We start from the raw sequence: 12,724 nt of genomic DNA on the forward strand, positions 1-12,724 counted from the left end.
AAAAAAAAAAAAAAAAAAAACACTAAAATTCTTGGTAAAGAAGAACCAGAATGTGACCAAAATACAGACTGGAAACCACCACAGCCTTTTGGATGGCACAGTTCACTAAGCCACCAGAAAGAAGAATCAAAGTAGTCATTCACTCAAGACACCCTGCGGCCTCTTGAGCATACTTCCCCTGTCTAACAGGGTGTGTCCACCAAGCACAGCGAGGTGGAGTGTCCTTTGTGGAGCATCTCCGTCCCCAAATCCCTCCCACGCACACATCCACAATTACTGTTTACTAACTACACATCAGGTGAGGGTTTTCAGATTAACACACAGGCTCACCTGCAAGGACCCATCTTACCAACTGAGATGGAATCAGCCCATATCACCATGCTATCAGAGGACAAAATACACTCAGATAACCTTGACCCAGAACCCCGTATGTGCAGGTTAAGTGTCGGTTTCCTTCTATTTCACTCTCTCTGTGCACTTCCGTTAACTCTGAAAGGATTCTGCTTGCCTTCATCCCTAGAATGTGGACTGTGTTGACTCTCTACTTTGGAACTGGAGGTCAGGAGACCCAGGGCTCAGGTCTCCTGCTCAGCTTCGGAAAAAGTCAGTCACGTGACCTTGGCTAAGTCTCTTCATTCTGGGCCTCACTCTAGCCTCCAGTGTGATGTTAAGTGAAAGAAATAACCCCTGAATCTCTTCAGAGCAAAACACTGAGCTACTGTCAGGATACTGAGGCAGGAGGATTACAAAGTCAGCCTGTTCTCAAACAACCAAAAACAAAACCAAGCGAAAGCCCACAAAAGACTGATCCCACCATGATAACAGATCCTTCAGAAAGCCCTGATAGCCAGTGAGTGTATGAGCACACCCACACATGCCCATGTTTGCAAGAGAACACGTGTTGTATGTACATGTGCATGCATCTCCTGTGTGGGTACACTTGCTCGTGCATGTATGCATATAAACATCTGTGTGTGTGTCCTCATATGTGTGTCTCTGCCTCCTCCTCACCATGCCGGGACTGGACTTTGCTGAAGAAATGCAAACTGCTTTTGTGTGAAAACAAGACTGAAATTGTCCCTGGCCTTGAGGAAAACACAGACTGCCCACTTGGGTAGAAAATAACTATGATTTGAATTATTCATTGATGTTTGTTATTTGTGTCGCTGTCTCAGAATACCCCGTGGTTCAGCTCTCAGGGACATTCTTTCTTCCACTAAAACAGTATTATTAAGATGAAGTGTCCAGCTCAGGACACAAAAGCCATAAAACAAAGATGTGTCTAAGCTACACTTTCTATTTCTGTATCAGCCTCAGCCTCCCTTCTCCTCCACACTCACAAGTTAGTGCATTCAATGTATTTTATGTAAGTACAAATTTCTCTCTAAAATGTTATTGTATATGCAAATAGTGTGTGTTTGTGTGTGCACATATGCACGAGGGTGTGATTTCCACAATGTCATCGTGACAGATCTACTTTTTTTCTGATCTCAGTAAGTACTTCATTGGAATCTTGTCAACTCCACTGAAATAGCTGGAATTCATTTCAGAGTGACAGCCGTGTAACCTTCCATTGTGTGGCAGCGCCTAATGCATTCAGTCATTTCCATATTCGTGGGCGTTCACACTAGTCCCAGCTTTCTACTCTTGCAAACAATACAGCCATAAACACTCATGGTTTTATGAATGTATCTTTAAAGACGTGTTCTTTTATTCCAGTTGGACAAAGTCTTAGGAAAGGAGTGGCTAAGTAGAATGCTATTTATATTTCTAATCCTAATAGAGCCTCACTGATAGATGTCTTTTCCAATGAAGCCTTCTGAGATAAAGGACCATCCATGCTCCTTTTCTCCATTAGGAGGTGGTGTTCTGTTTACACAGTAGCAACTTCAGAAAATGTAATTGAAATTAAGAATAAAATATGCCGTATGTAAGGGATATCAATAACCCCACAATATATTTGGCAAAAAATACTTGAGATTTGTTGGAGAGAGAAACAAAGCTTATAGAGCAATACTGAATAAAGACCCAAATAAATCAGGACACACCAAGGTCATGGGTTAGAAGAAACTGTTCAAAGTCATCATTGCCCCTTGAATTCTGAAATAGATTCAGAGCACAGCCAGCAAGCTCGTGTGAACCAAATTCCTTAGCAGGCACTGGAAATTAAGTTCAGTCAGGCCTAGCAGAGCTGGTACAATCCCAATACTTTCAGAGGCTGAGGCCAGAGGACCACAAGTTCAAAACCTACCTGGCCTACAAAGGAGCTTCAGGGCCAGGGGAGCAAGGCAGTGAAATTCTATTTCAAAATAAATGGTAAAAAAGGAGGCTGGGGATACGCTGTGTGGCCCATTCCCCAAGATTAAGAGGGGCAATAAAACTGCATCCCAGTTCTGGGTGCCCCTCAGTCCTGAATATGCAAACCCACACACACCCAGTAACCCAGTGAATCTTTTCAAACCCAGTGAATCCCAAGGCATTTTGGCAATACTTTGAGTGTGGAGAGGAGAAGGACAAACAGAGGAAGGAGAAAGAGAGGGTCAAAAGCTTCTGGAATGGTGCAGGAAATGAGGCTCTGCCTGGAAAGTGAACCCTTTAAAAGTTCAAAACTCAAGGCGACGCCAGGAACTCCTGTGTCGAAGCATGGTGCTGTGGTAGGCAAGGAGTGAGAGAGAGTGAGTACGCTAGGCTTCACTTCCCTCTGTGCAGCAGAGGATGGGCTCTGTCAGGAGGCAGTCCAGGATGTCACTCTGCAATGGCCTGTCATGACTTCTACTAGTCCACTGTGCTACTACTGACTAGTTGCCTATGCCATGAGGGCCTGTACCTGGGAAAGCTCACTCAGGTACCACGAGCAGCTTCTAGAAGGCACTTGGTAATAGCAAGAGTCAATGAATGAATGAATGAATGAATGAATGAATGAATGAATAAATGAATGAATACCAGAAACAGAAGATGTGCTTGCTTAAGGATAGCTGCATAAGCCCGAACACATTTCCACCCCCTGTGCTTCCTGAAAGAACAGCCACAGAGAAGGACAACACCACCATCATCCTTCCGTCCAGCACAAAATGCGACGTGCCCTGAATGTGCAGGCAAGCACAATGGCAGGCCATCTCCAGGTTATTACAGTCGGAGTCATCATCATGTTTGTTTCACATCTTGCAGATCATCCCGGTAGCTCACAGGAACAAAACAGAGCTTTCCTCCTCCTGATGATGTCGGGGGACGACAGGTCAGAGTCAGCGTGACCCACCACGTGCGGCTAATGCCCTTAATTTTCCAGCTTAGAAACCAATCATTAAAATCAAAGGCTTAGACTCCTACTGCCCTACTTTCCCTGGCTAATCCACAAACATGCCTTCAAGCAAAAATGTTTCGGCTCATTGGTCAAAAACTGCTGGGTCTAAACACAGATGTCTGAAAGCCCTGTTGCAAATGCCCTGTTTATCTTGTGAATAGGCAGAAAATAATTTATCAAACTTCTCAACAACCTATCTTTCCCTATAACTGAAAGTGTGTGTGTGTGTGTGTGTGTGTGTGTGTGTGTGTGTAAGGGGGGAGNGAGGGAAAGAGAGAGAGAGAGAAAGAGAGAGAGAGAGAGAGAGAGAGAGAGAGAGAGAGAGAGATTCTTCCCTCTCTACAGCATAACTCATTTGAAAAGTTGAATAAGTATCATCAAAGAAAGCTGGGAATTTCAATTCAATGTTCAAAAACCAGATGGACAACCAAGGGAACTCTACTCTTTTATTAAATGCAGTTCTCTCTGCTCAGTAGGCACCGTCTCTCACAATCCCAGTGGGATCGAAATATTAACTTAAGCACATGGCTAAACCAAGAACCAGGACAACACAATCTGAACACAGACATCAAGACACTCCCTCAGCCACTTACCAACCATGGGCTGTGTTTAAAGACAGCTGGCTAATCTCTTAGCACTACAAATGTTGGGCATAACGGACATTAACCAATGTTGTCAAGGGGGGAAAAAAACAATCATAGCATGCACAAATAAAAAAGATCCAAATGCATTTTCTTTTTTTCTGAGACAGCATCGAATAACAGAGCACAGGTGAGCCTCAAGCACGTCACAGCGATCAGGAACGAGGTGCTGCTAAGCTGGACGAGCCTTGTAAATATCCTAATCAAAAGAAGTCATTCAGTCCTGAAAGACCTTACATTGTAATGATCCCATGTGTGTGTGTGTGTGTGTGTGTGAATATATATGTATGTATGTAAACTGTCCAGAGTAGAAGTAATCTACGGGGCCAGAAATTAGGGAAGTCAGTGGTATCTGGACAGAGGGGTGAGGGCCGAGAGAGAAAGGAGATCTGGGGGTGATGAGAAAGAATTTCCTAAAACCCATTTTGGTGGTGGCTGTGCCTCACCAAACTCACTGGAAACTCCCAGACAATTCCGGTAACGTGGTAACTTGTCAGGCATGCAGGCTACAGCTCAATAAAGCTGGGTTATTGAGTTGTTTCCGTTTCTCCAGTCCTCAAGTCACAATTTTTCATCATTTTCCATAAAAATCTTCCTTCAGCCATCTGAGTTGATTGTAATGTGCCATTAGGCCCCTTCTTTGAAATGTACACTCAAGCGTTAAATGCTGAAGAAGCACATTTGTAATTTCCCTTAGAATAACTCAGTGTGTTGAGGCGGGGCGTGGTGTCAGATATTCAGGTGTTCGAGCTCCCCAGGCTGACGATGGGTCAACACACAGGGTTATTACATTCTCCCCTCTACATTCATTATAACTTCAAAAATTTTTTTCTTAATGAAATGCTAAAAGTGGAAGGATCACTTTTATGAAATCTCTTAATCTCTGTCTCTGTCTGTCTGTCTGTCTGTCTCTCTCTCTCTCTCTCTCTCTCTCTCTCTTAATACACACACTGAAAATTTTATACATGAAAGTACAATGATGTAATACTGAGATTTTCAAAATAACATGGCTATTTTAATCTGCCAAATGGACCGGGAGCAAAAGGGACTTAATTCCTGCGTGACACTCCTTGCTCTGGTGTCTATCAGGACACACGGGACCAGTGGCTGAGCCTAGAAGGGGTACAGATGAGACCACCATTCATTCCAGAGGCTGGGGAGGGGGGTTGTGGTTGTGTTATACACTGTCTGTATAAGTCTAATGCTTCTCCTAATACAGGATTGCTTTTTAATAGAGCTCTTTCACGTACATGAGTTTAAAACACAGTACAAGTGTATTTTTCTTCCTAAAACACCGAGAGAATGGACAGCTGCTTAAACCCTACTTAGCTGTTCTGAAGATGCAGTTAATATTCACGGATTCTGTTGACGACCTGCAAATTCTGAAGTCGACCTTAGAAACAGGGTCACAGATACACAAAGAATGAACGGCAGCTCCAGGTCTGAATACTGACCCAGGGATGTAAGCATAGGATAGACTATGGCTTACAGAAGTGACCCGTTCAAGTCCAAATCCTAGATTCCTTCTTGGGTCTGATTGGCTTGTGCCTGAGGTCAAGCCCAGCCAGTGACAAGCCCAAGTACCATCCTGCGAATTCTGGTTTACCATCCTGCCTGCGCATCCCAGTTTGTGAGCTTTGTTTTCCTTCTCATCAAATCCCACTGTGGCTTCACTGACATCTAAGTGCATTTACTTACCTGGGAAAGAATTCACAATTGCAAACGAATTTCAGATTTTTAATTTTAGAGAAAAACAAAGACATTTTGAGTGTGTGTGTGTGTGTGTGTGTGTGTGCATGTGTGTGTGTGAGTGAGTGTGTGTGTGTGTGTGTGTGTGTGTGTGTTGTGAATACTTGTCAGTATGTCTGCATGTATGTGATGGCAGAGAACGACACTAGGTACGTTCTCCACCTTATCTTATTTTTAGAGACTGGGTGTCTCATCCGTTTGGCTAGCCTGACTGGCCAATGGACTTCAAAGATCCACTACATCCATCTTCTTCCGACCCCACCCCAGGCACTGGGGTTCAGGCACCCCTCTCCCCAAACCCAGCCTTTTGGGTGGGTTCCAGGGATCCACACCCAGGTCCCCACATTTACACAGCACGAATTTTACTGAGTGGGTCATCTCCCTAGCACCTCCCACAAATATATATTTTAAATAAACTAGCTATCTTGAGAGAACAATGGATTATGATTTTACAAAATGTAAATCCATAAAATACATACAAGACTCTAACCCAGGGTACTTAAGAAATGCAGCAGTCATTTGAATGGCAAGCCTGGCAGGAGGCAGGGGAGGCATTATTCTCAATAGACTCCCTACACTTCAAAGTATTCCAGAATGCTCACAAAGATAGCAGCAGAGTTCAGGGTCAGAAGAATAGAGTGGAACTCTGTTCACCTAATGCTTAAGTTCTGGACTTCACTTCCTGTATAGCACAAAAGGATTGGGGTCCCAACAGAACCATTTAGCAAAGGTCTTTAGAGGAAGTATAGATTGATACCAGGTAATACAAAATTCTGGATTAGGCCAGAGAAACGTCATGTTCTTAATGTTCCCATTCGAACAATTACTCTAGGTTCAATATGTTCTCATACTTTAAAAAAAAAAAATGGTCTTGACTCTGGATATGTTTTAACCAGTAGAGCACAAACTGTGCGCTCACTGAAGATCATAGAAAAGGCTATAGACACTGTAGGGCTTTCATAGAAAGGTCATTTGCCGCTCTCATCCTCCACAGTCCTTGCACAAGGACCTGCTTCCAGGTCTCCAGGCCCCTGGCAAACCTCAAGGGGTTATGGATGCCTTAAAAGTTGTGACAGCTTTCGGAGGCAGGGATGAGTAGCCATCCAGTCTCCAAATGCTTGCTCAGTGGCAGCCACTTTTCTCAGAGGCCAGGCTTCCCTATGCCCCATTGGCTAAGGAGGCTGGACCAGGCGCCTGGGTAGGGCAGACATCCCCTGCTAGCTGCGCCAACTTCTGGAGTTCTGGGATGTGCATCCGTAATGACAGGTTCTGTTCCTTGAGCATCCATTTCTACAGAGCAGCTTTGGTGGCTCCAGGAACCCACCCTGGGTCTAAGCCCTTCTTTAATGACCAGGTACAAGTCGTCAGTCACAGACAACCTCCTATTACCTCGGAGCTCCTCAGGGTTCAGTCATCCAACTCCAGATAATCTTTCATTTATCCGTGTCTTAATGAAGAGTTTTTTAAAAAAAAAAAAAAAAAACAAAAACAAAAAAAAACAAAATACAAGTCAACCAACCCTCCCCCACTTCACTCTATCACTCTGTCCATTCCAGAAGTACCCCACCCTATACGGGTACTGTTGGTGTGTCAGTGAGGAAAACCTATCAAAACCTCTGTCCTCCCAGAGTTTACTTTGCCAGTGCAGTCAGTATTCAGTAGTCAAAAAAAAGTTTCAAATTCTTTTTCGTCCATCCTCATGTGAGTTTCTCAAAAGCCTGATACCGTGCTTAATGTTAACTTGACGGAAACAAAATCCTTAACGTGCAAGGGACAGACACTGGCCAAGTGCAATCCAATTCTCCCTTCAACTTGACTGTCTCCTGACACTAACCTCCCACACCCCACCCCCACTTATGGTCGCCTGCACTTCAGGTGGCTTTAGGGTCCGCGCTCCCCAATAGAGGTCAAACAAAAACAATGGAAGGGACGGTCCACAACACACTGCCCCGAGGGTGGGCCCCGCAGAGAGGTGCTCTGGGTACTCACCGAGGAGCCGGCCCAGAATGGGCACGAGTTCTTCACCTGCGGCGAGCTGCTCAGCGACAGCGCCCCGAAGCTGAGCGCCACCATGCAGCAGCCCAGGATCAACTGCAGGAGCCCGAGCGACAGCAGCGGGCGCGCGGGCAGCAGCGCTGAGCCCGGCGCGGCGGGGCGGCGGGAAGCGAGCGCGGGCGGCGGGGCCAGCACGGCGGCGGGGGCGCAGCGGGGCCGGGCTGGAGGCTGTAGAGCGCCCCGAGGCCAGCGCGGCCGCAGAGGGGGCAGCGGCGGCTCCTGAGCGGCGGCGGCGGTGGCGGCGCCAGGACCCCCGGCCTGAGGTCCGCCCGACAGCCCCGCCACCGGGCAGCAAGAGCCCGGGAGCACCACGGGCAGAGACATGGGCGCGCGGCGGACGGGCGGTGCAGCCGAGCGGAGGGCGCCGCGCACCGGGCACCCGCGCCGGCGCCGCGCAGGACGGACTGCGCACGGCCCAACCACTTGCTGCGGCGGCCAGCGCCGGCCGCGCCCACCTGCCCCGCGGGGCCCGCCCCCCGCCGTCTCCTCTCGGTCACCCACGGTGACAAGTGCGCCGTCGCCTTGGGGTCACCGGGAAAAGTGTCCAGGGACGGCGGGGACCATGCAGCTAGCGGGCTCAACCGTTGTCAGAGTCTGTCTCCAACCGCGGCGCCAAGGGACCCGTCGTGGACCCAGGTCCCTCCGTGGACCCAGGTCCCAGGACCTGGCAACCTTTAAATAGGAAGGGAGTCCCTTGTGGTTCTCTTCCTCCCCTACGCCCGGAGGAGGGGCTGTGGGCGACCGGACGGGAAAAGGCCCTAGCCGGGAAAGAGGACACTCGCTGGTCATTACCTCCTGGGAACGCAACCTGCAACTATGGCTTTCTACAGGAGAATTCCCGGCTCTGTTGCTGCAGCTCTGCCGGGAGGGAACAGGGTGCTTTCCCAGCACCAGAGTGGGAACAATAATGGCAAGGCCAGGTTACCTTGGGAGTCACTACTCAGCATTCACAATGGAAGAGCCCAGGGCCGCCCTGTGCAGTTGGCAGGGGTCACAAGCTCCATCCTTTTAGCTTTGACCCAGCTAAATTGGCATCACCTGATAGAACACAGACTCCCAAATTACATAGGAAATAGCCTAATGAAATCTTAATCTGCCTTGGTAATTTATAATATTATTTCCCTAACTTTGAGGAAGAAGCAATTACTCACCTTTGCACAAAAGTTTCCTCTAATAGAATGTCTAGACGTCTCATGTATCATAGGTAAGATGGTGATCACGAACTTCTTTTCCAGGTAAGGACCAGAGCAGTGTCAGTTTGCAGCCAGTTGTAGCACTTGAAAGCTTGGCTTATTGGAAAGGTGAGGGGATCGAATGCCTTCCTGTAAAACAAGAGAAAAGCAGGTTTGTCCGTGTGCTCTGTTTGGGAAGGCTGTATTGATGCTGAACATTATGTCACACGATGTGATGTATTACCAATGTGCGGGTGTTTACATACACACTTTTTAAATCATTAAGCCACCGTGTTTAATAGTACCTACGACTTCCTTTCAGAATAAACGTCAAGGTTGGGGGCAGGGTGTAGTTTGGCTTTTGTTTTGTTTTTAAATGAACACTGGAAATCTGATGTCTTGTGTACTTAAGAACAAAACCTACAATAGATGCTCTTAAATTGCAGGTGAAGACGAGTTAAGTTCCTTCAGTGCTGTGGTTATAACTTTTCTTTTAAACACAAGCCTAAAAGTATTTAATTCTTAAGGCTGGATGACACCCTGCAATACAGTATGTCTACTTGAGTGTTCAGACATTCCCTCAGCTAAATAAATCTATTCTATTGGCCAGAGCCTGACACCTGAACCATGCCATTAAAAATGCATTCCTTGTGTCTAAGAATGTTTGCGTTAGAAGTCAGGGTACCTGCCTACTCTTGGGGATACTTATGAGTAGGATGAGGTTGGGGGAGGTGTTGGTGACAATCCACTTTTCAATGCCAGTGCTAATTACACAGCAGGGGTTACTCTGATAATCTATTGGTTATCTATGGTTACACTTAGGGTCTTTCTGCTTCTCCGTATTTTTATACTTAAGCATCTTGCCTAAAAGACTTCAAATGCCCAACGTTTCTAGGTGTTTTCTCTATGTAGAAATACACAGTAGCAAAGACAAGTAAAAATCCATAGGGGGGGTTTAATCTACCAGATCTACACATTGGAAGGTCACAGGACCTCCCTCGAAACTCCTACATAAGGGAACTTATTGTTCTGTTTCTCTCCCACACCCCAACTCTGTTGTCCTTATCAACATGTATGGCTGTGAATGTCTTGTTCTTGTTTCCAGAAGTACAAGTCTAGATAAATTGCCCCAGCCGTTAAAGTTGCACCAGTTATTGTCCTCTGGTATTTGTGCTTAAGATTCCTGTAACCAGAGCTTGACTGGTCAGACTTTACACCACCACCTGCTTAAGTATTCGGTCATACTTCACTGAGCTGTAGGAAACAGATCTCTTATACCAGCGATTCAGGGCCACTGAGTCCAGCTTGGTGTAGAAGATAATAGTCAAACAGGTAGGGAATGGAACTTGAGGGGTGGGCAGGGGGGAAAGAAGGGGAGGAAACTGAACCTTCCTTATAAGGTAAGGAGTTCCTCCAAAAGTGACAATTGGCATTAACACAATCTACATCAGATGTGCACACAAATTGTTCCATAAGCTTCCACAGTAGGAAGACGGTTGGGAGCAACCCATCAGTAAGTCAACTAGATGAACATACAGCTAAAACGTGGGGTACACACCCAGTGGAATGAAGTACTCATGCATGCTACAATGTGGATGGTCCCTGGAAACAGGCTAGGTTAAATGCAAGTCACAGAATGCACACACTATACAATTCCATTTTGATGGAATGTCTACAGCAAACAAATCCCTAGAGATTTGCTTTGTGCTTTGTGGTTGTTGAGTGCTTGGGAAATGGAGAGATGGGGGGGGCGGGGGGATAGTTATTGGTTAGGGGGGGGTTTTGTTTTGTTGTTGTTGTTCTTGTTTTTTGTTTGTTTGTTTGGTTTTTGTTTTTTGTTTTTTGTTTTTTGTTTTTTTGTTTTTTTTTGGTTTTTCGAGACAGGGTTTCTCTGTGTAGCCCTGGCTGTCCTGGAACTCACTCTGTAGACCAGGCTGGCCTCGAACTCAGAAATCCGCCTGCCTCTGCCTCCCGAGTGCTGGGATTAAAGGTTCTTGTTGTTTTTAAGGTGATAAAAGTATTCTACAATTGACTGTGGTGACAATTGTACAAGTCTCTGAATACGTGAAAAACACTGAATTAAATTCTTTGTTTAAATGGACACATTGTATGCATGATATGTGGATTATGTCTCCATAAAGTTATTACAAAAAAAAAAAGAGTAAACAAATTTAAGAAGAAGCTCTAGGAAACTTGACCCAGATGCCTTCTTTATGTAGGCAAAAGTTCAAGCTAACAATAGCTACACTGTATTGTTTCGTGGAATCCAGCAGCCAATTGTCCTCAAGATCAAAGTTGATTCCAAGAAGTTTTGATTAACTCTCACCTACTTCCCCCCTGCCCGTCACTCAAATTCCCCTCCTTTACCTAAAGCCTTCTTACGAGGAGACCCACTCTCTGCACACTGTTCAGCTCACACTCTGGGCTCTTCCACAACCCTCAGCAGTGCCCCCACCCCCACCCCCAAAGTCAAAACCACTGGAGCAACTGACTTCAAAGTAAGTTCCACAGACTCCAGAACCATGATAGGGTGTGGTGTGTTGAAATGCAGAGTCACAGGCTTTCCCCAGCCCAGTGGATCCAGAGTCTCTACTGGGTGGTTAGGGTCTTGTATTTTAAGTTGAAATACTGGTTTCTGATAGGATTCAGATGCCAGGATTTTTATGTGCATATTATCATGTAGTGGAGGTTAGGGATAGCCCCTTTGTTAGAAGACAAAAAAAGAGTATTGGGTTTAAAAGCAAGCTTGCATGTACATGTTTTGAGGTTTACTGGTTCCCAGCTGAGTCCTGCTACACAAGTGACTGTTTCCACATGGTGAGATTGTACCTGACACCCCTCAGCGATCTCACAAGTTTCTCTGGCCTTAGTTGCTAGACAGCACAATCACTCCAATGTGCTTAAGCCTGGGATTCAGCCATTGACCACCACTGTTTGCTAGACTGCCAGCAAAAGAAGGGCTAAGCAAGGCAGGCACACTGAGATGTGGGAGACTTAAGCCTGTGTATAGATCTAAAACACCCGGCACAAAGCGTCAGTGCCCCCTCTAAACTCTGAGCCTTTGACCCCCATGGTTGTAGGTTTTATAGAGGGTATTACAGGGAAATGAATTAGTGGAGAGTTCCAGAGACCTTTACACAACACAAAAGACTGTGTAGACGTCCTTATTAGTAATAAGAGAATGGAATAGATATGGATTAATGAGTGAATCAAACGCTGAGACAAATTAGACACTGTGTCATTCTGAAATAGTGGTAGAAAGTGATTGTGAGTAATTGCTTATTCCTTGGCTCCAATACAGACCCATATGTTAAACAGGAAGGTATCAACCATATTTTTCTCATTGTTGAAGTTAAATACTTCTAACAGTGAAAACTCCCGCAGAAGACAATTCAACTGCCTTTAAAATTGTGCTTCACATGTTTCTATGTTAAATGAAGTGTGTGTGTGTGTGTGTGTGTGTGTGTGTGTGTGTGTGTGTGTGTGTGAAACTTTATGGTATCAGAGGTTCCTGAAGTTTCAAGCTTCTGTAGTCAAAGCTGTAATTCACTTTTGTCGGAAGGGCTAGTCAGATTTAGCAGGGAAACTTTGAAAAGTACACACACTTTCTCAGGCCACATCCACAGAGATGCTAGTGTAGGACGTCTGTGATGGAGTAAGGATATACAGGTGTCTTTAGCAGAGGCTCCCTTGAAGATCTAGGTGTTGATCTATCAAGAATGCCTTGGGACCCAAGACATCATTCCAGGTAAGTGTTTAGAGTGGTGTGTGTGTGTGTGTGTGTGTGTGTGTGTGTGTGTGTGTGT

At 45.8% G+C, this 12,724-nt stretch overlaps 1 protein-coding gene across 1 annotated transcript in view; it reads right to left on the reverse strand.

Annotated features, from left to right (window-relative positions):
- Positions 1-8,146, reverse strand: part of Fam189a2 (family with sequence similarity 189 member A2) — a 52,859-nt gene extending 44,713 nt beyond the window's left edge. The window contains exon 1 of the mRNA XM_021216887.1: positions 7,681-8,146. Within this exon, the coding sequence (XP_021072546.1) occupies positions 7,681-8,070 (390 nt within the window). The 5' untranslated portion in view covers positions 8,071-8,146. The remainder of the gene's footprint in view (positions 1-7,680) is intronic.
- Between the last annotated feature and the right edge of the window lie 4,578 nt (positions 8,147-12,724).

Source organism: Mus pahari, chromosome 1 (assembly GCF_900095145.1).
Source record: "Mus pahari chromosome 1, PAHARI_EIJ_v1.1, whole genome shotgun sequence".
Taxonomy (NCBI): domain Eukaryota; kingdom Metazoa; phylum Chordata; class Mammalia; order Rodentia; family Muridae; genus Mus; species Mus pahari.